The 27,990-nt window shown below is 39.8% G+C and overlaps 1 protein-coding gene across 3 annotated transcripts; it reads right to left on the bottom strand.

Moving 5' to 3' along the window:
- Window positions 1-1,497: 1,497 nt before the first annotated feature.
- On the bottom strand, window positions 1,498-27,990 carry BCAP29 (B cell receptor associated protein 29). 3 transcript variants are annotated; one of them, XM_082498814.1, is made up of 8 exons: window positions 27,878-27,990; window positions 27,353-27,457; window positions 23,030-23,130; window positions 19,642-19,792; window positions 15,715-15,850; window positions 11,981-12,092; window positions 4,002-4,102; window positions 1,498-2,310 (listed from the first exon to the last, which is right to left on the bottom strand). In XM_082498814.1, the coding sequence occupies exons 2-8, from the start codon at window positions 27,442-27,444 to the stop codon at window positions 2,272-2,274; spliced, it is 732 nt and encodes a 243-aa protein (XP_082354940.1). In that variant the 5' UTR covers window positions 27,445-27,457; window positions 27,878-27,990; the 3' UTR covers window positions 1,498-2,271. The 3 variants fall into 3 exon arrangements, with proteins under 3 accessions (XP_082354940.1, XP_082354941.1, XP_082354942.1); XM_082498815.1 differs by lacking the exon at window positions 27,878-27,990 and having other exon boundaries at window positions 27,353-27,805; XM_082498816.1 differs by lacking the exon at window positions 1,498-2,310 and having other exon boundaries at window positions 4,075-4,094.

The raw sequence follows: 27,990 nt of genomic DNA, 5'->3' as shown, positions 1-27,990 counted from the left end.
ACAAAGGATTATTTTTATGTGAACAAATCTGGTACTCCAGAGCTGAGCGTGTGGTAACACAACTCAGTCAAACATGTGTGACCATCCACAACAGACAAGCAGAAAAACGGTGAGGGTCACATTCTACTCCATGACAGGGAAATCTGGTAAGTGATACAAATAACAGACATGACAGAAGAAATGACTGGAGGCAAAGTAGGAGTCTGTGGGTCTTCCGCAATCTTTAATTTTTAATTAAGGAACCATTCTCTGTGGCCTGGTATGCAAGGTTTTTTGTTTTAAGCTGTTGTCTCTTCTATCTCTCAAGAAGTGGATCTCCATCTTCTGAGCAGCCAGCAGGGCACTGCTAGGCTGAGGTGACTGATGTAGTTAGAGGGCAGTGAGCGAGTACCACATGTTGAATGTTGCACATTTAAAAATACCGGGCATCCTTTCAGCTTCTGGGGGAGCAGTACATAGCACTATGCACTCCTTCATGCTTCAGTCATGCTCTACAGCAAAAATTACTGTAAAGCATCTGGACCTCCTTCTCAAGGGGAAGTACTGATACTATCACAGAGCATTCACCATTACACATTTTTTGTTCCATGTTATTTTTTCTAAGATAAATTTTTAGGGATGAAGGATTCGGTGCATGACATCTTTCATTGTAAGTTGCCAATTATCTACCTGCACTACAGGAAGAAATGCTTGAAATCTAATGAGTAGGTAACAACAGTAAATAGTAAGTAATATTTGCTTTTGTTCTGGGTCTTAAAGTAAGAAGAACAGGTAAGTTTTAAATTCTGTTATTAAAAACAGCACTTAACTGTTATACCTCTAAGGCTTCCAACCATAGTCTTTAGATCAGACTGGAGAAAACAGTCCGCCATAATTTTAAATATTTCAGAAGGGGGGCAGGGAGAAAAAAAAAAAAAATGCATTCAACTACATCACCAAAACCTGTGTGTATGTAGGTATCAAAATCTGTAGCTTTTCCTGGAAGTTTCAATATGAACAAACAAATCTCCAGTGTTACAGTACCTCTGAGAACACATTCTGTACTACTTCATCAAGGATGAAGTATTTTTTGGAAAAAAAAAAAAATGCATTCTTACTTAATATGCTATGTCAATATGCTTTACAGGATTTAATATGCTATGTTTAAATTCTAAGCTAAACAAATTCTATTTCCAGAGCAATCAAAACTACTCCTATGAAGCAGGCTGTATTTCCAGGAAAAGTTAAATATCACCAAGTTAGAAGTGTATTTTGTTCTTAACTATGATGAGATAGTATACTGGGAGAGATTTACATGAATAAACCCAGAAACTTGTGAACTTAAACAATCCCTTTAATATAACAAACATATCCAACTTGCAAATATAAACTGGCATCAACTAACAAAAAAGAAACTCGAAACAACTTTCTGAATGCCAAAAAGGGCTTATGCAAAACAGTGCACATTTATTCGAGGTATCGTATCCATGAAAACAAAACAAAACAAACCCAACTATCTACATTTAAAAAGAATTTTTACTTAGCAAGGCAAAAGAAGTTAGGTGGCACATACAGAGTAAACAGATGTAAACTGTAAAAATACAGAATGTTAGTACCAACCAACCCCAAACTTTGGTTATGAAAACTGAAATAACCCGATATATTAAAGAAAAATAAACCAGAGGCATGCAAAATATTGTTTGTTAAAATACACTCATCCATGTGGCTAAGTGAAGGTCGCAAGCTAGTGAGATGGATTTAGAAATGCAGTTTCTTTATTTTCCTTAGATTGATTGTCATTCAATTTTCCACTGAAGTGGAATGGCTGATGAAAAGCTTTCAGCCTTCTTCAATCCACTGGTAACCAAATTTTTGAAGACTCCAAACAGGTATTACACAGGAGGTTTAGGTAACTGTGTTTTTATGATATAGCATGATACACAATGTTGCTCAAATGCTACAAGCAAATGGTGCATAATCTGTTACCATTCTGGAAGGCAAAAGCTCGGAGAACAGTCAAGTTGCTCCAGATGGAATTGAAAGATTTTCAAGTTTCTCCTGACAAGACCAGTGACAAACTCCATGGTAAATCAAGTAAGCCACTTAACATTTCATTTGCAATACAGACTATTTTGGCAACCAAGATATATTAAAGGAATCTGAACAGTGACCTGCAGTGCATGTGCTTTTCAGAAAAATCAAGTTTTGTTTCAGATGTGCATCAGGATCCTGAACAGCATAAGGCTTTTCACATTGAAGCAACTGTACCAATGCCATACATCTTAGATGCATCTACAGGTCTTTCTTGTCTTCTGCTTCATTTAAACTGGCCTGAAAAGAGACAGATTGAAAATAATTTTTTGTTTGGCAAGATCAGAAACTGTTGCCTCCGGATGGCACATTTTGCCCCCTTGCAGTCATACCTGGTTTATTCACTATATGCCCTTCAAAGTTGTAGTCCCATCAATACTACCCCACATAACATGTGCACTTCTAATCCTAGTACAGTAACAGCAATGCAGCCTACTTCTGCTCCCCATTCATGTTACAGCTGAACTGTGAAGCAAATGCTGCAGAAGTATTTTCTGCTATCAATTGATTTATCCTTAGGAGCTGCATCTACTGTGTGCTCAGTACCTTCTGTTCTTTCCATTCAGAGGTAAACACAAAAAACTGTAGGGATGTGTGTTCTAGACCACAAGACTGTCAGAAATGCAGCAGGACTACTACGGCTCATTACACAGGGAAGCACAACAAAGATAGAACGTGCATGGTGGTCTTAATTCAGAGATCAGTTGAGCAATCACTAAAAGAGTATAGGGCGAGGCTGGGAATCAGTAAGCAGTTTCACAGACTGCAGGAAAAAGATTATAACCAGGTCAAATTTCCTTTTTTTTAAAATTTTATTTTATTAACACAGGACCAACAGCCAGCTCTTCTTGAAAAGCAGGTCACTATAACTTTAACATCAATCACAAGAGGAAATGCCCTCAAGTTGCGCCAGGGTAGGTTTAGGATGGATTAGAAAAAGTTATTTACAGAAAGGGTTCTTAAGCATTGGAACAGGCTGCCCAGGGAAATGGTTGCCATCCCTGGAGGTATTTAAAAGGTGGGTAGACGTGGTGCTTAGAGACATGGTTTAGTGGTGGTTTTGGCAGTGTTAGGCTGATAGTTGGACTTGATGATCTTAAAGGTCTCTTCCAAACTAGAGAATTCTACAATTCCATGATTTATTTTCTCCCAAGACCATTACTTGTAAACAAGCTTTCATTTTTATTGAATTTTGGTTGAATTCTGTGGCAGGCATTAGGCATGGAACATGCAAACACCTGTCAGACAACTTGAAGAACAAGCAGTGCTCCCAGTTCCACCAGAAATAATTACTGTACTAGGTATTGTACCCATGTGCATATGCAAACCCAAACTGCTAATTCAGCTTTTGCTTGCTATATTTTTTAAAATTTTATTTTATTTTGTACTTCAGTTTGAATTTTTAGAGTAGCCTGGTTTTAGCCTAGGCTGTTTGTTGGGTGTGGTGTTTTGGGTTTGGTGTTTTGTGTTTTTTTTTTTTTTTTTTTGTTCTTGCTTCTCAACAGTATTGCAACATTTATAATCCAGTATTGCAAAATCATGTTTAAAGAGAAAACAAAATAAAATTACTCTTATAAATTATGTATACCACACACACTACTCCTATCATTTTCTTATAAGATTTCAGTTTGATCATCACATGCAAAACTACCTGAATCTTATTTCCCAAGTGACAGCAAAATCAAGTCTAACGATGACCTGAGTTTTGTCACCTGAAGTGTATAGAAGAAAATGCTAATAGCTTTGCTGTCTAGTCCTTAAAAAACAAAATTCTACTATTTTGATGAAGTTTAAGGAGTGCTGCCCATTGTAACTTTATGCTATATTAAAGATTTTAGTAAATTCTCTTGCATAATAAATACCCAACAAGCAGAATTTTGCTGGTACAATTTCAGAACATCGTGCTCATATAGCAATCCACAACCACCTACCTGAAGCCGTTCATATTCTTTCATCAGATGATCATATTCTCTTTTAAGGCCTTCAGACTGCTTTTTAACCACAGTCACTTCATTATTTGCCTTCTTGAGAGCTGTAAAATATCAGAATCAGTGTTTTAATCATTATTTGTTTTCCTGCAGTTCCTTAGGGCCCTAGGTAGATATTAGGGTTCCACTGTAGTAGACAGTCCTTCCTCTAAAAGAGCTTAAATTTAAAACAGAGCATTACAGATGAACACAGGAAGAGATGTGCAGGACAGGGAGGAGAAAAGGGATGATTTGTTTTCAGTAACAGCAGCACAAGGAACAGGACGGGGCTGTATGAAAGGTAAGGGCAAGACCAATAAACTGTTGACAGAAGTGACAAGTTAGTGATGGCTACATTGTTCTGTCGCATCGCAGACAACAGTTTTAAAAACCCAAAACGTTTCAACCCCAAAACCAAAACTGTCATCCCTCTTAAAACAAAGATGGAACTCAAACACTGGGCAAGATTTTAGCAAAGCAACTGAGGCCATCTATAAAATGTGGAGGGAAAAAAAAAAAAAAAGAGAGATAATACAGTATTATAGGAGCAGCCTGTTATATATTTTACCATGCATGAGTTAATTCATTAGAAGCATCACTTTAAGGATGAGAAGGCAGAAATGGTGGTGGTAGGATAGACAACTGTGAAGAGGTTTTTAACATGAAAAAAATGTAATTATTACTCTATTCACAATCTCAACAGCAAGAAACTGAGAGCATGTCTATGCTGCAGTACAAAACAGCTCAGAGCTCCATAGGGGCTAATTTACAACACAGGGCAAATCAGCATAAAGTTTCATAAAGCCATTACTCCTAAGCTGTTATGTAAGCATTCAAGTAAGGTCATTTAGACATTTTTATATTCCTCTGCTATAGGTATCTTGGTATCTTTATATTTCTCTGCTGTAACAGCACAAGCATACCCTAAAACTTGATTTATTCATGCTAAAACAGAGAAATGTTACTAACGACCTATAAAGCTGCCTCACATAGCCATATTAAAAAAAAAAAAATCACCAATCTCGATAGTACAAATAAAAAAAGAAACATTCTCAGTTTTCCTTGTTCCAAAAGTGTGGATCTATCCTTTGACTGTGAGCTCCCTGAGGCAGACTGTTCTTTCCCAGAGACTGCCAAGACACTCAAGCATTGCAGCACTTCTGTGAAAGAAATGAGGAGCTATATATATTTTTTTTTTGTTAAGCACCTAGCTACAAGCACTCTGGTCTGAACCAAGTTTCACTTTGGGAGCTAGTTCCTGAAACATCAGGACATGAGAGATTTGACCACTCTCCTAAATGCAAAAAGGAAGACTCCCTCCCCCAGCATTTCTGCTATTTTTATAAATTAATTTGAATGTACAGATTCAAAACCATTCTCATTTTAAAAGTCTGCAAGTGGTTTTCCCAGTAATAGGACTTTCACCTAGCCTGAAATGCTGGTCTACTGAAGTTAATTACACTTATGTCTGTTGATTCCAGTATGGTCAGAAATTCATCCCATCTCTTTACATCCTTTCTTTCATTTCCATACTCTTACACAGATATCCTTCATCCTTTAACACATTCTTGACAGCACCAATACAGAAAACATTTTCTAAAGGTTTTGATATTTAGAATAACCATGATTTCCACACATCTGACAAGTCAATTCCCATTGCATTTTCTGCAATCTTTCTGATTGATCTTGCTACTGTTTCTGATCTTGCTACTGTTCAAAATATTCAACAATAAAACTTGGAAATCATGCTAATAAACTTGTGACAATTTGATAAGCTTCTGAATTCTAAGTTGCAGACAGCTGTCTCTTCAAGAATCTGCTAATTAGAAAGCAAAATTTTGCTTTTGTTTAAACATTCTTGTACAATTACTTATAGTAAAAAATAACAGTATCTCATTTCTGAAGAACTTGTAACTCAATGGTATTGATCTAATACTATTTAGCTGTTTACAAGCAGCAGCACTGCAACTAAAAGCTGCTGCATCTTTAAAACATGAACAAAATATCTGAAAGTATCTGCAAACCAAGAAAGCAAACAAACCACTGCATTGTTTCAATGTTTTGACCAAAACAGATGTATGACAGGAATACCTCGCCTAACCCTAGAAGAAGAAGCAGCAAAGAACAGATTGTCCTTTCCACCTGTGTTGGCTATGGACGAAAAAAACCAAACCAAACCCAGACTCATTCCTGTTGGGGCCACACAATAAAAAGGAGCATCACATCTTTGACAATGTGAATTACTCAGCACGCCAATTTCTCTGGATGTCTTCTTGTCAAGCAACAGAGACTGTACATCACTGCTCAACTACTTTGCCATTGCATGAACACTGCAGTGCAGCCAAGTTGATTGTACAGGCATATTGTTTGTCATATGGATCGCATTATATGAACACTGATCCAGCAGAAAACAGAAAATCCTTTGTATGCACAATAGTGTCAGTTTTTATTTCTGGCTTCTGTCTGGCCTGTTACTTTGCCTCACGGGAGACAAAACAGCTGAACTGGCAGCAAGCAAAACCCAATAGCTGATTGTTCCTACCAAGTAAATGCATGAGCAGGCAGGAGGTGAGAATGCTGCTTCTATGTTAACGCAACTAATGAGAGGAATAGTCAGTAAGTCCCAAAACTGGAATCCAGCCTTAGTACTGTGAGAGGTGGGCCATTCTTTTTCATTCCTTCCCCCTTCCCTTCAAAGAAAAAATTAACAATATTCTTAGGGCAGTATATCAACAGAAGACAATTACAGAAAACTTTATCCCTTTACACTTAATGTGAGTGGAGGTCCATGAACTAATGTAACGTGCAGTCTGGAAGAAGTAGAGAACTTGTTCTTCCCTTTACCACATTCTCTGTATCCTGTTCCAGGATAGACAGTTTACTTCAGATTCCTCTAAAGTTAAAGCAGGATGAGGCATAAAATTGCTCTGAAGAGGTTACCACAGCCCAGTTGCTGTAGCTTTTCTGTGATCATCTCATTTCAACGAGGGTGGGGAACCAAACAGTAAAACAAAAGCCAACAGCAACAAAAGCAAGCAATGATTCTTTGGACATTTCCCTGCACAACTACTAGTCCTGGTCTGACTAAATCACTTGACTTACAGTGCTTGCTACTAAGGAAACGATCTGGAACTTAAATTAGCATTGCTCACAATACAAGTCTAACCCCCAAATGATTTGGACTAGTTTAAGACTACGAAAGATCCCTCTCTTTTAAGACTCTTCAAGTTGAGAAAGAGCTATTCACATTTAAGAATTTGGGCACTGACGGGATGCGAGATTTGCCAACAAATACGCTGCAAAGCTGGGAACACAACTCCAGTCAAGTAATTCCATAGTAATTCTGAATTCTCTCCTTAAGATGTAATGGTCGGATAAAGTTTAAAAAGAAAAGGCAGGGCCAAAAAATTACACACAAATTTGCTCCAAGTAGCTTTTGCAACCTCAAATGAAATTTTGTTACAAAAGGGATGTTACAGCACCTTTAGATGGCATAAATGGCCTTGTATAACAAAACCATGCCTGCTGAATGCAGCATCATCCCCTCAAATGAACAAATATGAATATCAACTCTTGTGGCATGTGACAGTGTGCAACAGCTCCCACTAAGGTTATGATGTCACAGTTAAAAATTAAGGTTAAGTAAGATGGACTTTGTTTCTAAACCTCCCTCTGCCATTGTCTAAATAACATGAGATAACTTGTATCTCCTATTCCCAGCTTGCAAAAGAACGGTGATAGTTTGGTGGTTTGGGGGAAACTGGAGCTTTTCAGTGGAGGTCAACATAAATATAGTTTTCATGCATGGCACTAGCCTGCCTGGCAACACAAAGACCGAGCTGAACTCTCACTGGCAGCAACAGGTCTTTGAAGTGTATTCCCAATGTCTGTCTTGTTTATATCTTTCTAACACCTAATAATCTCAGCATTTAAGTGAGCATTGTACATGTGTACATGCATACTTTCTAGAACAGTCAACAATTAAAAGCTGTTTCAAAACCAGCCTTCCACATGAATTCTTGCTCTCATACTCCTGTTTCCTACAGCACTATGCAACCATGAAACAAAGCACTCTTGTGACACGTTCTGTACACAAAACAAACCTCATTAAAGGATGCATGGAAATTTCATCAGAATTTCCTCCTGCCCCACCACATGCCTATGACAACAATATACAAATAGAGAGTATTTTCAGAAAAAGTTGAAGTTCAAAAGCACCTAAATGATTTTGGTGAGTCAGTACGCACTTCACAAAGTGAAATCCTAATGGCAGAGACAAAGAAACGGTCTATGGATTTTGTCTCAGTGTGGCACTACAGACTCAGCTCAAAGATGCAATAAGGTCACAGCTCAATAACTGCACACAGGTGCTAGGGACTGCAATGCCTGTTGTGCTACATCAGACACAGGTAGAAGCTTTCTTCAGGTGCATGTCATTTGCCATGCAATATTGTTAGAAGAGTGAGGGGTCAATGAGCTGGACAGGAGTCTGCCACCAGTGTGTTCTGCTGCAAGACTGGATCAATACTAGTTGTTGTGTATAAATTTCTATTTTGTAAACGAAGCTGTAGCTTTTACCATACACTAGGACAGTGTCACAAAAAAAAAAGACCGGAGATAGAAGGCAAAATAGTACAGCATTGCAGAAGTCTCCCTCTGGCCCAAAGGGTCCCAAAATAACAAAGACATCTCACACATCAGCATTTCCACAGTGTGGGATCTGAGAGCGAGAAAAGAAAGTTAATGCACCAAAAAGTCCCATTCCTTCCCCCAACCCAAGGACCGCTGTAAGGAGAGCTGCTTTATGAAACTTCTCTCACACTCCCACCTCACATCCAGTTGCAGATAGTTTGTTTTGTTGTAGCTTTTTGGATAATGTTCAAAACTATTAAAATGAAACAGTATCATAGCATCTCTTCTTTCCCCAGAAAATTCCTATAGGTCTGAGACGAGCAGCCATACTGAGAGCCTTAATTATTTTAAACAAAATGTTGATTCAGATATGTCTAATGTGTAGCAGCAGAAACATTCTCACATCCTCACTGGGTGCTCCTAGGAATATGTACATTTATTTCTAGATATCACTGAGATATTTTTCCTAATATGCAAGTGTATTAATAAAATACCATCCCGGAAGGTTTCTAAACACATGCTATTACATGTCCAGGTATGCTAAAAATGGATTTAGGCTCTGAAAGTGCTAGCCCCACTGCTGGGTGCCTATAAAACCCCCAGTATGCAGGTCTGCAATAAAGTAGTGAAGAACTAGTCCCCTTTCTTTCACTCCCACAATAAAGCAAAAAAGGGCATCAAGGGGGATAGGAAAGTCAAGTCTGAAAAGAAAAGCAATTCGGCTGAAGTCTTTGTCACTCATTTCCAACCCTTCCTCAGATTGTAGTAATTTTACTACTCAGACTCTTTATCTTTTATTTTCATTCTTCCTCCCCACCTGCCCTGAGCACAATAGGTGGCAATAGGATTTCACTTACAGTTAAGTGGACAAAAAAAAAACCAACCCAAAAGTAGATTGTGTTTCCTGTAAAAGGTAGAAAGCTAAAGAATTAGAGATGTGTTTCCTGAAAGTCTGCAATAATCACTGTCTACACTATAATTTCAGTCAGGATTTCAGAAAGAGAAGACACAGTATTTTCTCTGACAGAAGTTGTAAATACTGGATCAAAACCTTACAGAAAATTTGGATCTCTCCTGAAGTCACAGCATTAATCTTATAATAAATAAATAATAAATAATGCAGTTTGTTATTTATTTAAACGGGAAGCAGATTTACATTAGGACTCCTCCTGGGTGTCACTGTATTCAGGTAACCCACCTTTCAACACATGGCCTACTATAAAGTAGTATACCACCCTATCACCATGCATAAGTAGCTTAACAAATGTACCAGACCACAGCAATGGATATTTGAAACTGCTCTGTGTAAAAGACTATACCTGTTTTTTCATCCAAGCAGGAAAAAAAAAATCCCAACAATTTCCAAATTTATTACTTTTACTGATACTATGGCCAAAACCAAACAAACAGAAAACCTCAAAAAAACCAAACCAGTAAAGTTATCCTTTTTATACTAATTTTGCCTTATTTCATTATTAAATGACATCCCCCACCCCCCGCCCTTCACTCCTTTCCCCCCCCAACAAAATACACCCAAAATTTCATGGATTGGTATTTGTGAACACAAAGGAAAGGTTGCTCTAGTCATGTGAACTCAGTGGCATGAAACAAATTGTTAAAAAGAGGTAAAACAAGCTTTTCAGTCTCAACTTTGATACTGTGTAATGCATTGGTCACACTTAGTGAGCATGAAACTCAACATTCACCTGCTCAGGTGCAGAAATTTCAAAAGAAAACAGTAAAATCGATTCACATTTAATCTAGAGACTCCACAGAAATCTGTGTCTACAGATGTGGCTATTATCAAGTATTTTAAGCTTTCTGGCTATCAGTTTGCTCAAAATCACATACAAGAAAACTTTAAAAAAAATAAGATAGACATACCTTAACACCATCTAGTTGATGATGGTAATTAATGTAACCATAGGGTTTTCTGTTTTGGCAATGAGGGGGATAGCATCAGGGGAAGGGCTGTAAATATTTTCCCATTCATTTCTTAAATAGACCCTCTCCCCCACTTTCCCCATAACAAAAGACTCAAGCATGCCTTAATTTAAACATCTTTTGGATGGACAAGAGCCCACAGAGAGAATGCAGCTGAAGCAGCATGTGGTAAATCTATTTATTCCTTAGCTTTCTCTAGCATTCCTCGCTGAAAAGCTTACATTATATTAGTGTTACATACCACCAGTTAGTTTAAATAAAACATATGCATTCATTGATCCTGTCACTTCAAAGGCAGTTTCCCTCCCCCTTTCTTTAAGAAAACAGCAGGAGAGGGAAAACTCACAACCAAACCTGCCTGAGAATGTGAACTAATGAGACAGTCTAAAGATTCTTATTGCTTCAAGCCCAGCTGAAAACAGCTGTTCTACAGTTCTTGTTCATCTTCCCAGTGGACAATGAAAAATGAGTAATGAAATATTTGTTGTTATTTACACAGCTTTGTAGCAGTGACATGCAATATGAAAGCAGGGCTATGTTTTGATGACAACATGGTATCTGATACCATGAAAATCTGTATTTTGTTAGTCTCAACATCTGATTAATGCTTACAAGGTCAAAGGCAGTGTTATCTTAAAAACACTAATTTCAGATAAGCAGGTGTTCCTAAGCATCATGCACATTGACAGATCCCAGTAAGACAGAACCAAACAGGTAAAATCTGCTTCTACCTCAATTTGGGTTGCCATGAAAGCAGTTTTGACAGCCTAAACCTTAAACACAGAAGCTGCTAACAAAAGTATTGTGTTACAAATTGCAAGGCATGTTTTCTTGTAGACACACACACAAAAAAAAAAAAAAAAGCTAACACCTCTGCTGCAGGAGATATATAAATTTAGAATACTAGTCAAGGACTTGCCTGCTACCTGACCAAAACCCTACTTTTATAGAAAAAAAATCTCAACCACATACTTCCCCATTTTATACAGGAAGACTGGCCAATATGTATGACATGAAAGATAAACCTGATGCCTATAAGCAACCTGCAATTGATTCCAAATCCTGGTCATGTCATTGATGAAGAAGAGAAGTCAACCCCACTTAAAGATATCAGTTCAATTTGTTAATAATTACAAGTTAACTAAGGTGGTCAAATTACACCGTGCATATTTTCATAATGAAAACATTTACTAAAATATGGGGGTGGCAATAGCATGTTTTTCCAGTTCCTAGTCAAATGCAAAGAAACCCCAAGCCAAGTGTCCCATAAACTAATGTAGTTAATGCTATACCTAGAATAGATTTTTGACATCCAGTGTTGAAACCATCTTTTTCTTAATTGCAAAGAAGTCCTAACCAGTACTTACCATCTGATGTCTTCTGTAGCTCTGCTTTCAAATGTTCAATTTCTTTCTTCAACTTTTCATCAGTTGCTTCTGCTGACTCTTTCTTTTTACTGCCTTCTTTTTCACTCAAGGCCTATTAAAAACCACAGTTGCTACAATTAATTTTGTTTTCATTAGTCTGACATTAATGACAAACAACCAGCAAATTGCAGCCTTGCAAAGTGACAGGTTTTATCAAGTGCCAACATAACACAGGCAGATACTCATTTGAGGGGAGAGAGAGGGGAGAGAGAGGGGAGAGAGAGGGGAGAGAGAGGGGAGAGAGAGGGGAGAGAGAAAGATGTGCAACCTGTTCTAATAATTTATTCCAATTTAAATCGTGTAATACATCACAAATCTCTCCCTGTAGGTTTGCAGATACTTCTTCAATCTTCAGAATACCTCAATACCCAGATTAGATTTTCACTGAAATTCAAGAAAAAACTAGGAAAGAATTCAGGAAGAGTCCTGTAGACACAAGAGCACTCTACTCCCTGAACTCTGAAAATGTTGGCACTATTAATGCACGCTCTTATCATTAAGGCAATTGCTAATGATCACTTAAAGTATCATATGTTAAGGATTAGACCCCCTAATTAGACCCTTTGCTCATATAGCCTCTATATCAAACCAAGCATCATCTCTATTACAAAAATGGCAAAAGAAGTCGTAAACTCTTAATGGGAGGAAGAAAAATAGAACAACTGAGATGAACAGGTGATACGTGAACTGGTGATATCAGAGCTTAATGGGCACAGGCTGGAGCAGAGGGGAAAGATTACTTTAGGAAGAACGAAAAGAATTGGTTATAAAGACTGGTAAACAATCCAACAAAAAGAGCTGAAGAAAATTTTCCAGAAGCAATTTAACCAAAGAGCAGAGATTGCTTTTGACTGCTGGTAACTAAACCATAGCCAATTTGTCATTAAATTGGTCACAGATTGCCTCCTTTACTTTGAGCTCCCCTCACAAATAGCTATTTCTGTAAACTTTTATCTTAAGTCCTGTGCTCTATGGAACCTCTGAACAGGAGGCAGTGCAGACCTAGCATGCTAGAGTAAACTTACAGCATTTATACTTGCAGCCAGTGCCCTACATGCAATTGCTCTTGCCTGTCTCATACGGTGCAATGAAGCACGCTTGTAAATGAACACAAACACAAGGGCCAAGCCACAGAGGAACCTAAGTCATAGTACCTCTATAAAAGTTAAACCAATTCTGAACACTTTGCATCTCCAGCACAATGGAAATCCAACCACAGTGTGCTGGCTGTACTTGTGGCTACCACTGTTTTTGCAAACCATGCAATCAAACACAGAAATAGAAACAGACGGGAATACATTTTCCAGTTTCTGGCTATCAGTTACAAGCAGCTAAGAGAACGCGTTGCTAAGAGAATGTGAAAGCAGAACAAAAAGAGGACCTTTGGCGAAATCCCAACAGAACAGAGAGAAAAAAAAAATAATTAAAAAATGTACCAATAAGCAGTAATGAGACAAATTCCATGGTGGAAGGAGGGAGTCTGGATCATTTTGACAAAATACCAAACCTGAAAATTTTGGAATCATTTCATACTTGAGAAATACCTAACACACACTCTAGTGATCCTTGTTTTACAACACCTTTCAAACAACTGGATTTTTTTGCATCCCTGCTAGTACTGTTTGTCCAGAGTCTGTTCTCTTTGTCTGAAGATTTATTACAGAAAAAAAAATTACAGTGCTGGTAACCATAGACACCACTCCAGACAAACTGGAAGGAAACCTGTACACACCTGCAGTGAATTTTGTTTTGACAATGTGCCAGACTGAAGAATGATGTAAAAGCCTTCATACCCTGGATGTCTGCACTCTAGCTTATGGTTCAATCTCTTCCAACAGTTCAGTCCAACAGAAGTCAAACTAATCAATTATGAGAAAATACTTCACACATTTACCTTTATTACGTTTGCTGATAGTGTATCCCTTCCTGCATACAACTGTATATTCAACCACAACAGCCAAAAGATAGCTTAATTTTCTCCATTCTTCTCATAAAAATAACATATCTTTGGTTCACTGGTGGTGCTTTTAAGAAATAAATTTTTGGCAATATCCTCATTAATACTATGGCAGTGCCTCACTGAGAAAGGAAGGTATTAGGAAATTGGCTGACTTGCCATAGAAACAGATGCAAGAATACAAAATACAATCACAGAATCACAGAATGGTCAGGGTTGGAAGGGAACTCTGGAGATCATCTAGTCCAACCCCCCCACCAGAGCAGAGTCACCTACAGCAAGTTGCACAGGATGGCGTCCAGGTGGGTTTTGAATACCTCCAGTGTGGGAGACTCCACACTCCACCTCTCTGGGCAGCCTGTTCCAGTGGTCTGCCACCCTCAAAGTAAAGAAGTTCCTCCTCATGTTAAGATGGAACTTCCTATGTTCAAGTTTGTGCCCATCACCTCCTGTCCTATCACTGGGCACCACTGAAAAAAGACTGTTCCCACCCCCCTGGCACTCTCCCTTTAAGTATTTACAAGCATTAATAAGATCCCCCCTCAATCTTCTTTTCTCTAGACTAAAAAGACCCAAGTCCCTCAGCCTCTCCTCATAGGAGAGATGTTCTAATCCCCTAATCATCTTTGTAGCCCTTTGTTGGACCCTCTCCAGTAGATCCCTGTCTTTCTTGAACTGGGGAGCCCAGAACTGGACGCAGTACTCCAGATGCGGCCTCACCAGGGCAGAGTAGAGGGGGAGGATGACCTCCCTCGACCTGCTGGCCACACTCTTCTTGATGCACCCCAGGATGCCATTCGCCTTCTTGGCCACCAGGGCACGCTGCTGGCTCATGGTCATCCTCTTGTCCACCAGGACTCCCAGGTCCCTTTCCACAGAGCTGCTCTCCAGGAGGTCAGCCCCCAACCTGTACTGATGCATGGGGTTATTCCTCCCCAGGTGCAGTACCCTACATTTGCCCTTGTTGAATTTCATAAGGTTTCTCTCTGCCCAACTCTCCAGCTTGTCCAGGTCACACTGTAAGACAGCACAGCCTTCTGTTGTGTCAGCCACTCCTCCCAGTTTTGTGTCATCAGCAAACTTGCTGATGGTACACTCTATCCCTTCATCCAGGTCATTGATTAATATCTTGAACAGGACTGGACCTAGTACTGACCCCTGAGGGACACCACTCATTACTGACCTCCAACCAGACTCTGCACCACTAACCACAACCCTCTGAGCTCTATCTGTCAATAAATACAAAAGACCAATTTTACAAGTTAGAAAAGACATTTCAGAACTGGAGCAAATCCTATTTAGAAGAAACAGTCAGCACAAGAACAACTATATTGTAAGCTTTTCCATACTGAACTGCTATAGCCCTAACCTAAACAGACAACTATTTAGGATAAAAAGAACAAAATTAGTGTCTCCCTCTACTCTGCTATGATTAAATTCAAAGAGATATTTTAAGAATATATTACTACTATGATGAAATTTCTACAGAAAAGACAGAACTTCATTTATTTGGATTACTTAGCTTCCTTTATTAATAAAGTGCTACCGAAATTTGTATGCAGTATTCTGAATTACATATCATAAGAACATTGTTCCTCCTTTTTCCACCAGAAGAAAAAAAAAATGAACGAACATTATTCAGTAGCAAATCATCCCCAGAGTATTTTGTACTAACTACTTGATGTATAAGAAAATAACTAAAAAAGTTCAAAGATACCTCCTGCAGCCTTTCATTCTCGGCCATGTATTTTCTGGCTGCTTCAGTAGCATCATTTACTTGTGTTTCCAGAGCTGCATGAGATGTCATCCCTTTTGCCAACTGAGTAAGAAGGGTAACAGTACGTCTCAATACACTGGTGAAGAAACACAGTAAACAGCACAGTAATTCACAGTACAAATTAAAAACAAAACAAAAAAAAAAACCCAAAATAAAACCAAAATCAAATAACAAACAAACACCAAACAAAACAACCCCTTTTCTCTCTCTCTGCATTACATGTGAAAACAAAACCACAAGAGGATTGTTTAAGAACCTGAAGGGAAACATCCAGGCTCACTGATGACAGTAAAATAAGAGATGGCAAAGATTTTCACCCATCAAAAAATTTATTTTTACCTTATGCAGAAGTTCCCTCCTCCCAAAAACCCACAGCCATTAAGGGGTCAGAGATTTGCTTGCTTCAAGGCTGAAATACTCTTACATGACTTAGTGTTTTAAATAGGATGGAACTCTGAATACAAGACCCAAGCAACATGTTATGGTAATGAGTACAATCCAAAAAAACCCCAACTCAACACAACTTTATAGAAGGCCTCACAAGACTAAAATTAGCAATGTGAGCAGATTAATATTCAAAGTACCCTGTCAACACTGTATAAATCCAAACACGCATGAATGTCAGCACTCAGCTTTGCAAATACCTCCCTTGATTTGACCTAGCGATTGTGTCTTTGCATTGTTACTTTCACTATTCATCTTGGAGCCTTTCAAAGCATCATATTGCTGAATCAAGGAAAGGCCAAAGCAACACTGAACTAAATTAATTCCTGTAATATAACTATGCAGCTGCTCTTCAAAAGAAATTTGAAAACCCAAGTAATTGGCTTTTTCATAACTGAAAGTGTATTAATAGACCTTTTGGTTTTCAAGATAAGCCCTCCCTCCTACTTTTTCATTGAAAGCTCACTTTCTTACTTTTTTTTTGGTTTCAAAGAACTTAAGGTCCTCATGTCACTAATTTTCCAAGGGCTGGCATGTTTTACTATTGCTTATTAATTTATAGATGCAGCAGTCAGGAGTCAGTAAAACATCATTACTAAAACAGAATCACAGAATCGGAGAATCATGTAGGTGGAAAGGGGCTTCCAGAGATCATCCTGTCCAAGCTCCTTCTTAAAGCAGGGATGGGTTGAGCAGATTTCTCAGAGGCTTGTCCAGCTGAGTTCACACCATCTCAAATGATGGAGATTCCACTGTCTTTCAGAGTCCTTTTTCTGGTGTTTCACTGCTCTTGATAGTAGAAAAAGTACTTTTTACCACAAGTCAGAATTTCCCAGGTTCCTGGCCTGTTGCCTCTTGTCATTTCTGTGTAGATCACTGAGAAGAGCTGGCTCCATCTTGTCTACATCCCACCACTACATAGCTGTAGAAAGCAACAGAATCTCCCCTTCAATGCCTCTTTTTCTAGCTGAAATCAAGCTCCCTTATCCTCTCCTCGTATGTCATGTGTTTCAGCCCCAAACCTTCTCAATACCCTGCTGCAGTACTCCAACATTTTGGGGAGTCAAAACGGGACACGGTCCTGCAGTTGCAGTACCACGTGTGCCAGACAGAGGGGAATAACCACTTCTCTTGACCTGCTGACGACACCCTTGCTATTACAGCTCAATACATGATTGGCTGCCTACCAGCATCCCCAGGTCCTTTTCTGCAAAATAGCTTTCCACCCAGTCAGCCAGTCAGTCAGTGTCCAGCCTGGATACTGGACGTGGTTATCCTATAATATGATGGACTTTGCATTTGCCTTTATTGAACTTCATGAGATTTCTGGCAGCACATTTCTGCAACCTGTCTAGCTCTCTCTGAATAGAAGCCCTGCCTGCCAATATATCAACCACTCTGATGTGGTACTGTCTGCAAACTTGCTGAGAGCAAATTCAATCCCACCATCCAAGCTGTTAACAAGGACATTACAGTATTGAGCCCAGCACCAATCCCTCAGGGGCACTAGTTGGAATTTGTGTTACTATCATCCTTTGAGCCCAAAGGTCCAGGGAATTTTCCACCCACTTCTTTCTCCACTTCTCCAGCCCATATCCCTCCGCAGTTAGGCTATCAGGATACCACAAGCAACTAAGTCAAATGCCATGCTAAAGGAACACAACATCCACTGCTCTGCCCTTTATCCACACAGCCAGTCCTCTCATTGCAGAGGACAACAGGAATGATCAGACATGATCTCCCCTCTGTGCTGGCTGTTCCAAGTCATCATATCCTTCATGTCCCTGGAAATGGCTTTGAGTAAGATTTGCTCCACAGCCTCTCCAGGGACTGAGGTGAGGCTGATTAGTCTCTAGTTCCCTACATCCTGCTTTTTGATCTCCTTGAAGACAGGTGCAATGCTTGCCTTTTTGCAGTTAAGACCAACATGTGGTCTTAACTTGGTTGGATGATGGTAGTAGCAGTGGAGGATACAGCAACCCAATGAACACTTTTTTCCACGTTCCCTGACAGACATTATGCCTTGTTTAATGGATAAGCACAACAGCTCTACTAAGAAAAGTCCTTTGATCTAGCCACTACTGTAGGAGTATTTATTTCTTTTAGATGTTGGTGAAAGCCCAGTAGGTCAAAAAGAGGCATTAAGCAAAGTCTTCAAGAACAGAGCTTTTATTCACAATAAAATCTATTAGGGCCACCTGACAAGTTTTCTTCCTTGAAAGCCGAGTGGAAGTAGGATCCTGGGAGACCAGCTTCTAACTCTAGTGTAGGACACAATCCTATTCCTCTCCTGGAGCAGAGATCACAAACATATTTGTGCATATTTACTTAACCTTTCTGAAGAAAGACAAAGAACACGACGCATTCCTATCACTATTGTGCAAGGCCATAGCCACTTTTGTTCTTTCCCAAAGTTTACCTGCTCAAGTTTTGTCCTAATTTATCCTTGACATTTATGTACACTGCTCCTCAATGATCAGATAAAATGGCCATACATCACTCCAAGGGGAAGAAGTTTGTCAGAAGGCTCTGTGATTACAGGCATTTCCTTGTTCTGTGTTCCTCTTGTGTATCTAGGCAATGTCAATTAGCTCACTGAAGGAATTCAGAAGAGGGCCAGCATTCTTTGCCCAGTGTCACCATAAAAATGTACAAATAGGAAACTGTCTGACCAACAGGTCTGCTTCCATTCATTCACGTTACCTGTGTCCAATTAGTTCATGCACTCCTTGCCCAACTGAGAAGATCTGCAGGTGGCTGTGACTACTGTGAAGATTCACAGGTAGTCTCAGCTGCTACTGCTGGGCAGTACAGAACTGTCCTTTCCATTACCCTGTGTATTATCTGTATTTAAACATCCTGAAAGGGATACCACACTTCAGATCATAGTATCATAGTAGGCCAGTTTCCACAAAGTGCTTGATCTGAAATACTTCCTCAGAAGCCAGAACATTATCCTACAGTTCCTAACTTCAAGCTTTAGATGAAGTGGTTCAAGTCAGACTCAAGCTTTGCTTCTTAACACATCAGGATGCAATAATATCTTTTTGCAACATATTAAGGTTATTTTAACAGTACTTTGGTTTGTTCATTCCAGTCATCCGTGTTCAAAACAAACAAAACTTAGGGCATAAGTTTAAGGAAGGAAATGAGAATTCCCTGATGAAACAGCTTCTGCAAAAGACATGTTTTCTCAAACATTCAAAACGTTTCTTTCCATGTGTTGCTGACATATCTTTCCAATCTTCAAACATTTGTAAGATATTATTTTTGCTCAGCTTATTTGCCACATAGCCAATCTGCTCACATTTAATTTTTTAACCTCTTGAAATTGGCCTTCTGATTTTTTTATAGTTGCATTACTTTGTGTGATGTTCCTGTAAGAAACACACTATGTAGAAATTAGAAAAACATTATACTTACAGCCAAAGAAATAAGGAAAAACCTGAGATATAGAGGTTTCTTTGCGATCGGAAGAGTTTCATCTGAATATGATCAAAGGCATTGGTATTGACATTTGCAGCTTTTTCATTCACATGAACAGCTGAGTACTTCCTAACTTCTCTAATAGCATCTGCAAACAAAAATATTCACATCTGTGGGTATGCATATATGATAAACCAGACATAGTACTAGAAATATGTATTTGGACTTTCTGCTCAGTAAACAGGTATAGGACAAATACTGACATCACTTATGTTATCCATACATTTTACACATAGGTCTTGATAAATCACTGAAGTAATATAACATATTTCCACAGATACGCTAAACCATTGCCCAAAACATGCTTGAACAGTCCTTTCCAACCCTTGCACACAGCCACCAGTGACCAGGCTAAAGCAACACATTCTACAAGTACCAGAGACCCTACAGACAGTGTCAAAATGTCACTACTGGCCACTGAATTAAAATCCAGCCACTGGACAAACAGTGAGAAAACAGAAAGAGAAGGCAAAAAGAAGAGATGCCTTCTGCAGTATTCACTTCACATGGAATTTGTTAGATAAGTATGTATATTAGTAATGACAGACACATCTACTTTATGCTTGAATCAGAGTGTCGTGGTTTAGGCCAAATCCATCACTGGGGACCCGAGGGACCCCAGACGGGACCGACAGATGCTCTCCTCTACCCCTCTTCAAAGAGAGAGGCAGAGGAGGAAAAAAAGACTTATGAGTTTAGAAGGAACTAAACTACTTTAATGAAATATTAATAATAAAATAAAAAGAAATAATGAAAAATATATACAAAACCGTATCAAGCTCCCGAGATGACAAGCATGTCACCGGCACTGGGGCAGTCCCAGGCTGGACTCAGTGATGGACGGGAACTGGATTCCGGATCTGGATTCAGGATCGGGATCACAGGCAGATGAACAGAGTCCTCCTCAGACGTCGGCCATTGAAGGAAGAGCCCATGACCCTTTGATCCCTCAGCTTTTATACTGAGCATGAGGCATATGGGATGGAATACCCTGTTGGTCAGTTTTGGGTCACCTGTCCTGTCCGCTCCTCCCTGCAGGTGGGACCCCACTATGCTTTTCCGCTTCCGACCCTCCAACGTGGCAAATAGCAAATTTGGTTGGCCTTGGGGGTTATAGCAATAAGTATAAGCAGGAGCCTCTCTGCATACCATGCCTGGGCATCAGCTATAAACAACTGGCCTTATCACTCTGAGAGAGTGAACGCTGTCTGCACAATATGCAGTTAATTTCAGTTGTTAGAAGAGGCCCAGCTAAGAAGCTAATTTACTGAACAAAATTGGTTCTGTTTTACCTCTAACCAGGACACAGAGAGGGAAAAATTATTTCTATAACACCCATCAAAACAGGAATACTGTAGTAACACAGTGTTGAATATAAACAGAGCGGGTAAGCTACACCTCAGCTTGCTTTCATCTGCCTTTCATCCACCTTTCAGCTTCCTTTCATCCATTGTATACTCCTGATAGTGCTGCAGAAGGGCCAATACACTGCCAACACTTTTCAAAGGACAAAATAATTAATTAGGACTTATGTCTATATAAAAACAAAAGCTAACCCAGTTAAGAGTTCATCTTACAATCTGTAAACTTAAGGTCATCACAGATATTTAAGGTCAATAGAGTACCTAAAATCTCCTGCACATCAACAAAAATACACATTTCATGACACATCATCAGTTCTTGCAGAATATTTTGGCCATGTGTTATTAAATTGCTGCTGCATTTCTCTAAGCAGAAAAAAAATCAACTCTGAAGAAAAGCATGTGACAGTAACATCATAAGTTATTTAGAGAGAAAAAAAGAAAATATTTGAAGTGAAACTTCAAACAAAGCAAGGAAGACTAAGACCAAACAAAAGTCCATATCCCTGTGCTATGGAGAGATTCTAGTCCTGTAGCAACCTATCATGTTACGCTATGGGGCAAGAATCTCACGACTGCGTTACTTTAGCCCAAATCTATCTTTCTGCAAAATCAATGATGATAACCAACTCAAAAGCAAACTTTGCTCCGAGTTTTTGACAGGAGTTCAAGAAGAGTAAATAAAATCCAATAGTTCTCAATCTTAAGCCATTTACTGAAGAATCTACTTCTAAGGATAATACTAAAGACCATCTAAAATAATCATAGAATGGTTTAGGTTGGAAAGGACCTTGACGATCATCGAGTTCCAACCCCCCTGCCATAGGCAGGGACACCTCTCACTGGACCAAGTTGCCCAAGGCCACGTCCAGCCTGGCCTTGAACACCTCCAGGGATGGGGCCTCAACAGCCTCTCTGGGCAACCTGTGCCAGTGCCTTACCACCCTCAAAGTGAAAAACTTCTTCCTAATGTTCAATCCGAACCTGCCCTCTTCCAGTTTAAAGCCATTCCCCCTCATCCTATCACTACATGCCCTAGTAAAAAGTCCTTCCCCAGCTCTCCTGTAGGCCCCCTTTAACTACTGGAAGGCCGCAATAAGATCTCCCTGGAGCCTTATCTTTATAATAATAAAAAAATAATCTTTATATGCATTTCCAGTACTTTTTTTAGTAGCAAGAATATAGTATCACAGTCTAGTCTGACTTGTTATACAGGCAGTGCATCTGTATCTTTCTCTCAGCAAACAATAAAACCAAGCATTTTTTCTTTGTATTTAAAGTAGTTCGCAATTAAATAGCATATTCATTGTAAGGTGCTGGAAATACTTCTCTCTGATCCATGGAAGAGAACTACTTCTCTCACTGAAACACAGGAGAACGGTTTCCATCACTGAAATACTGGAGATGCTTACCACACAAAGCAGTCAGGACAGACATTAAATTAACTCAGTCAGGCAATACGGTCGTCATTCAAGCTCCAGTTTCACAAAAGCTTTATTCCTACTTGATAGACTTTAGAATCTACTCATACCAAATGTAGCCAACAGCTGTTATGTATCTGCGCTGAGCAAAAGTACTCAAATAGCCCAGTGCTTTGACATATTCTTCTGGTCTTCTATTTCAACAGTAACCAAGAGAAAGAGTGCCACCTACTGCATATTGAGCAGCTCAGCCAAATTCTGGTATCAAACATTTCAAATTCATTTACTTGTGTGAGAAAGTGAAACCAAGCAACAGCCTAGACCGAGATCCGTTTTTCCTCCTCATTCACTACTATATTACTATTGTATTTGGATTCCCAACACGGATGCAGTATAAGCCCTCTCCTCTTCCATTCTATTGCAGAACTTTTAAACAAATTAGCTGATTTACATTAGGCTTGAATCCTCTCAATTAATCTACCGCCACGAACTTCACATACCGTGGTTTTCCCCCCATTTGTTAAGAAATTATTTAACACTTACCAAGAAACAAGACGATCAGTAAAACTATTATTGTAAGGAACATCTTGTTCCAAAAAACTGCCATTTTGCTCCATAGAGGAATCATAAAAATCTTCTGCCATCTGTAAAATAGCATTATGTTATTCAAAAATAATTAAACACTACAAGAAGAGCATAATAACCCCACAGAAGAGAGCCTTGTTATTGATATGAGACTTATGTAAGGTCTCTAACCAACTGCTTTAATTGCAGTATAATTTAGATATATGTAACTTTTCCAATGATCCAACTTGCTTGTCTCTTTTTTGTTTCTTGTCAATACAGGGAAAGACAGTTAGTTCTACTTGAAAATTTCTTGTATGATAGCAGAAGTCTTATTTTAGCTTTTACTTTGGCTATCATTACTCTGTGTTCGGTCCTGACTACAATAAACTCAGGGATGGGGTAAAGACTATGTTGAGAGATATTAGTTGTTTATCTTAAATAAGGAAGTTTTAATTAGAATAAATTACTTAATGTTATAACAGGGTGTGATTTATGCTGGTTGAGTAGCTTTACTTGGCACGAGTAGCTAGATTTGCTAAAACCTTTAGGCCATAATAGAGTTAATTTTCTTAGTAATTTTCCTAGTAGCTGGTACAGTGCTGTGTTTGATCTTTCAGTATGAGGAAAATGTCAATAACACACTGATGTTTTGGTAGTGTTTTTCCCTAAGTCTGGGACTTTTCAGTTCCCCACATTCTGCCAGCGAGCACAAGTGCACAAGAAGCATAAACCAGAAGATAAGGAGGCTACAACTGTCAGCAGAGACTGCAAATCAACAAGATAACAGCAGTCAACAGCCTGCCTGCCTGGACACAGAAAAAGAATTCAATAAGGTGTTAGAAGACCCCAGACCAAAAATCACCATTGGACTAAAAGATGCGTAAACAGCACATGAAGAACCAGTGTACAGATCACAAGGGAATAATTGCCCAGGGATTTCTTTGTTTAACGTTCCTCTCTGGAGGCACCCAGCCTGGGCTGACCCTGTTGCTGTACCTTTCAATTAAATTATTTATTTTTATAAAATCTGACGCCCCAGACTCTGCTGTGGGAAACCTACAGTCAAGCCTAAAGAAGGAAGAAGTGTGCCCGAGAGTAAGTGTATGTGTGTGTGTGAGGAGTTGAAAGGGGCACCTATCGGCTCACTGGAGTCGCCTGCTGCAAAGGGACGCTGGTCCGAGCAGTGGATTTGGGTGGTGTGTGTGCAACTCTTTCAACGCTGTGTGAATGCTCGAGCAGCAGCTTCTCCTTTAATATGTAACACCCATTCCATCATTTCTATTTCTACCCACTTATACTCCTTGTTGCCAAATAAAATAAAAACCCTCCACAAATTAAGATTGTCTCTGTGCTCCGTCTTCAGAAGGCTTATCTTTTACACTGATGAATCTGCATAAAGTACAAGGATTGTTATTACATTCTAACTTGCAAATGACAATAAAAGGACAAATCTCATGCTTATATTTTGTCAAGTGTTTAAACCTCTTTCAATAGCATACATTTGTTGGCTAAGGAAGCAACTTCAGAGGCCCAATGGTGGTGAAGACTATAATTTATTCTTTTTTTTTTAAACAATCAATTGCCTATTTGATATTACTGCATGGAGGGCTCTGCAAGAACTGCAATTGTACTTGCAGTACAAATGAACATCTGATATGCTCAAATGAACTGAAATCCACAAGACAACAACAGCGCAGTTACCTGTCCTTTCCTGCAGGTTAGGACCAGTGCTACTGCAAAAATGAAGTAATACCTAGTTATGCCATTAGGGATGTAACACAGGTATACTAATCACTGTCTGATTATAACAGGTACAATTTCCAACTTTTGTGAAGAGTATTTACATTTTCCAGAAACTGACTTGTCCTTCAACAACGTAGTTTCCAAACTACTATGAACCTAATTTAAAGTAGACTGTAGCATCATCTCCAATGGCTCCTTCTGGTTCTGCACCAGCAAGAATTAAAATATTTTAGCACTGTATGTGCACAAACCTCATTTAAATCTTTTAGTATAATTTGAGTTCTTTATAGCAGATAACCATAGCCTGTATCAACCAAAAAGCTTATTTTAATTAAACCAAACTCAAATGAAGCCAACTTGCTAACTCTTTAAACACGTGATTCTCCAAGTTTCATACTGATATCCACTTAACTGATTCTTTGAGGTATGACCTTAGACCAACTATACTGCCAAGTTATATTCAGGTTAAAAATAAGATCTCTTACTGCAAAGTCTTCCTACGTTATATTTGCATGCTTGTTCTCCCTCAACAAGTATCAACATTCCCATTTATTAATGCTGCATTTCCTTTTGGTGACAGAAGTCACATAGATATGATCCAAATTGTAATACTGACCACCACTATAGATATATCGTACTTGGCAGTCCAGATCTGTCTTTTTTGCATACTTCCATTTTTATATTGTCAATTTACTTATTCCCTGGGACCTCAAGAGCTTGTTAGCAGATTTGAAAAGGAGTTCATTACCCAAAAAATGTGGAGACACAAAAGATCTGTTTGAAGACTGACAAGTAAGTACATCAAAACTTTAAAGAACAGCAGTTTCACGTCTGTCTTTAATCGCGCAAGCTTACCTCTCTGACAGAACCAGCTCCCAGGCCACCAAGATGCGCGAGGCAGAACTGCTGCCCTCCAGTACTGTCACAGCAGCTAAATCTAATCTTTAACCCCACAAGATTCCTGTGACAGTTTTGTTAACATGATAACCGAACATGTCACAAAAAGGATAAAGCTATTTCACTTCCAGAAACCACTGTTCAAAGAAATAGCTGAATGCTACAAACTAAGGGCAAAAAATCCATCCTTTGCATACAATGAAAAGCACTGTGTTAAATGTTTGAATAAATTTTGTTACTACTGCAGGTTATGAATTTGCTTTTCAGCCACAAAGACTGGATTCAAGCCCTATTAATGTCGTAAGTGAAACCTATTTCAATGCTCCCATGTGCCACGCATGTGTCATCAGCCTGCAGAAATTCTTGCAGCTAGTTTCCTCACATAAGCCGTTAATAATCTGATGATTACAACTCCCATAATAATTCTCCCTTCTTACATACATTTGCACTTTTGATTAGAAAACAACAGAAAATGCAAAATCTCAATAATCTATGTTGAAATGCTGGACTCTTCACAAGCCAGCTTGTAAAAATCAGAAGTTAAATTTATTTTAGAACAGTTTCAACTTCTGAAGTTGAGAAGACATGACTAATCATTAATATTGGCTGTGAAGGTCCCAACCGTTTTCAACACTCTCCCACAGGTTTAAGTAGTTAAATTCAGACTCTCCACACAGCAGCGTTTTTTGGTTTAGGTTTTGTTCCTTATTAAAGTAAAAGCTGCATTCTTCATCCTAAATATCTAAAGATGCAGAAAAAAAAAAAACACGTAACAGTTTTTACACAAGACTGAGACATCCTCTCGTAGAAAAGCTAGCTTTCTTTACTTCCTATAAAGAAACAAAAATAACATTATCAAATCTGAAGAGCCTTACAGGAAACAATCTTAGGATAACACTGTAAGCCAGGCCTCTGCATACAATAAGAGTAATTAACACATTTTGTTTCTTTCCCTTACTAAGAGTATTTATTTTACAGGAATAAATTATTTTTTCTTCATGTTTGTGTTATGTTCCAGAAGTATTATTATTTTGTTAATCTATATGTAAGTTTAGAGAGGCCTTTATTTCAGTAGTCCTAAACCTTCTGCATCAGGCTGAAGTCTGCACCTTTTTTAAACAAATGATCACAAATTTCTTACAGCCCTTACACGCGCTGTATGCAGTTAGCGCTGAGTATTAGATGTCTCCTATCTGTTCAGCGCCCACAATGCCAAGTGTGCACCAAATCGATGTAAAGCTGCTCTTCACAAACTTGACAAACAACTCCTGAAAAGGCCGCACCGTCCTCTCGTTTCAAACTGAGCACGCAGCAGGGGAAGCCAGATGCCCTCCTGTATGCCGGCTACTCCCCAAAAACCCCCGAGAGAAGACCGGGAGATGACGTCCCACCTGAAGCAAAGCAATTGGGGCTCGTCCTGAGAACCCCGACTGCTGCTCGCATGAATCAGCAGTGTGTGTAAAGCAAACATAAAGCTCCTTAAAAGAGGCTTATGATTCTTGAAACTCCTGACGCTTAAGTCCCGAATAATATTCTTTCAGCTTAGTTCGCTGCTAGTTTAAGATGCAGCAGTACTCGGTGCATAACAAGAAAAACGTAAAATAAACCCAAACCGGTGAGAAGGCCGAGCTGGGGCTGCCCAGCAGACTTAAGTCCTACCTCAGCGGAGAAATAAACGGCAGGCAGAGCACAAGGATCACTCCTATTTCACCGTACAGAAAGGTGGCAACCGCCGTCCACTGGAAAGTCATCGTCCCGGCGGGCCTGCGGAGGAAGGCGCGGCTCAGGCGGGCCCGCGACACCCCAGCGCAGTCATCCCCCGCCGGGCCCGGGCTGCCTCGCGTTGGGCCGCGGAGTTTCGAAGGGAAATATTTCTAAGTAACTTCCCCGCAGCAGCGATGTCCCTCCCTTGCCGACTTCCCCTCCCGAACCAGCCCCCGGGGCAGAGCCCGTCCGCCGGGGGAAGGGAGGTGGGGACCCGGGACCCTCCCCGCTGTCCGCCCCCCGAGAGGAGACCGCAGCCCCGCGTCTGTCGCAGGCCGGCGGCTACCTCCCGCCGCCCCGCGCCGCGCCGGCTCCCGCCCCTCAGCGCTGCCCGCAGGTCCCGTTTCCCTCCCCCCCCCTGCACAGCCGGAAAGGCCTGAGCCGCCCCGGACCCCTCCACGGCAGCCCGGCCTTCGCAACCTCCTCGGAGCCGGCGCCCAGCTGAGCCTGATGTCGGCGAGCCGCTCTCGAAGGGGCGGGGAGCGGGGCCTTGCCCGGCCGAGGGGGACACGGCTGAGAGAGAGGGAGCGAGC

This window comes from Vanellus vanellus (genome assembly GCF_965231255.1).
Source record: "Vanellus vanellus genome assembly, chromosome: 1".
NCBI lineage: Eukaryota > Metazoa > Chordata > Aves > Charadriiformes > Charadriidae > Vanellus > Vanellus vanellus.
Note: the sequence above shows the minus strand (reverse complement) of the source record. Positions and strands in the feature narration are given on the sequence as shown.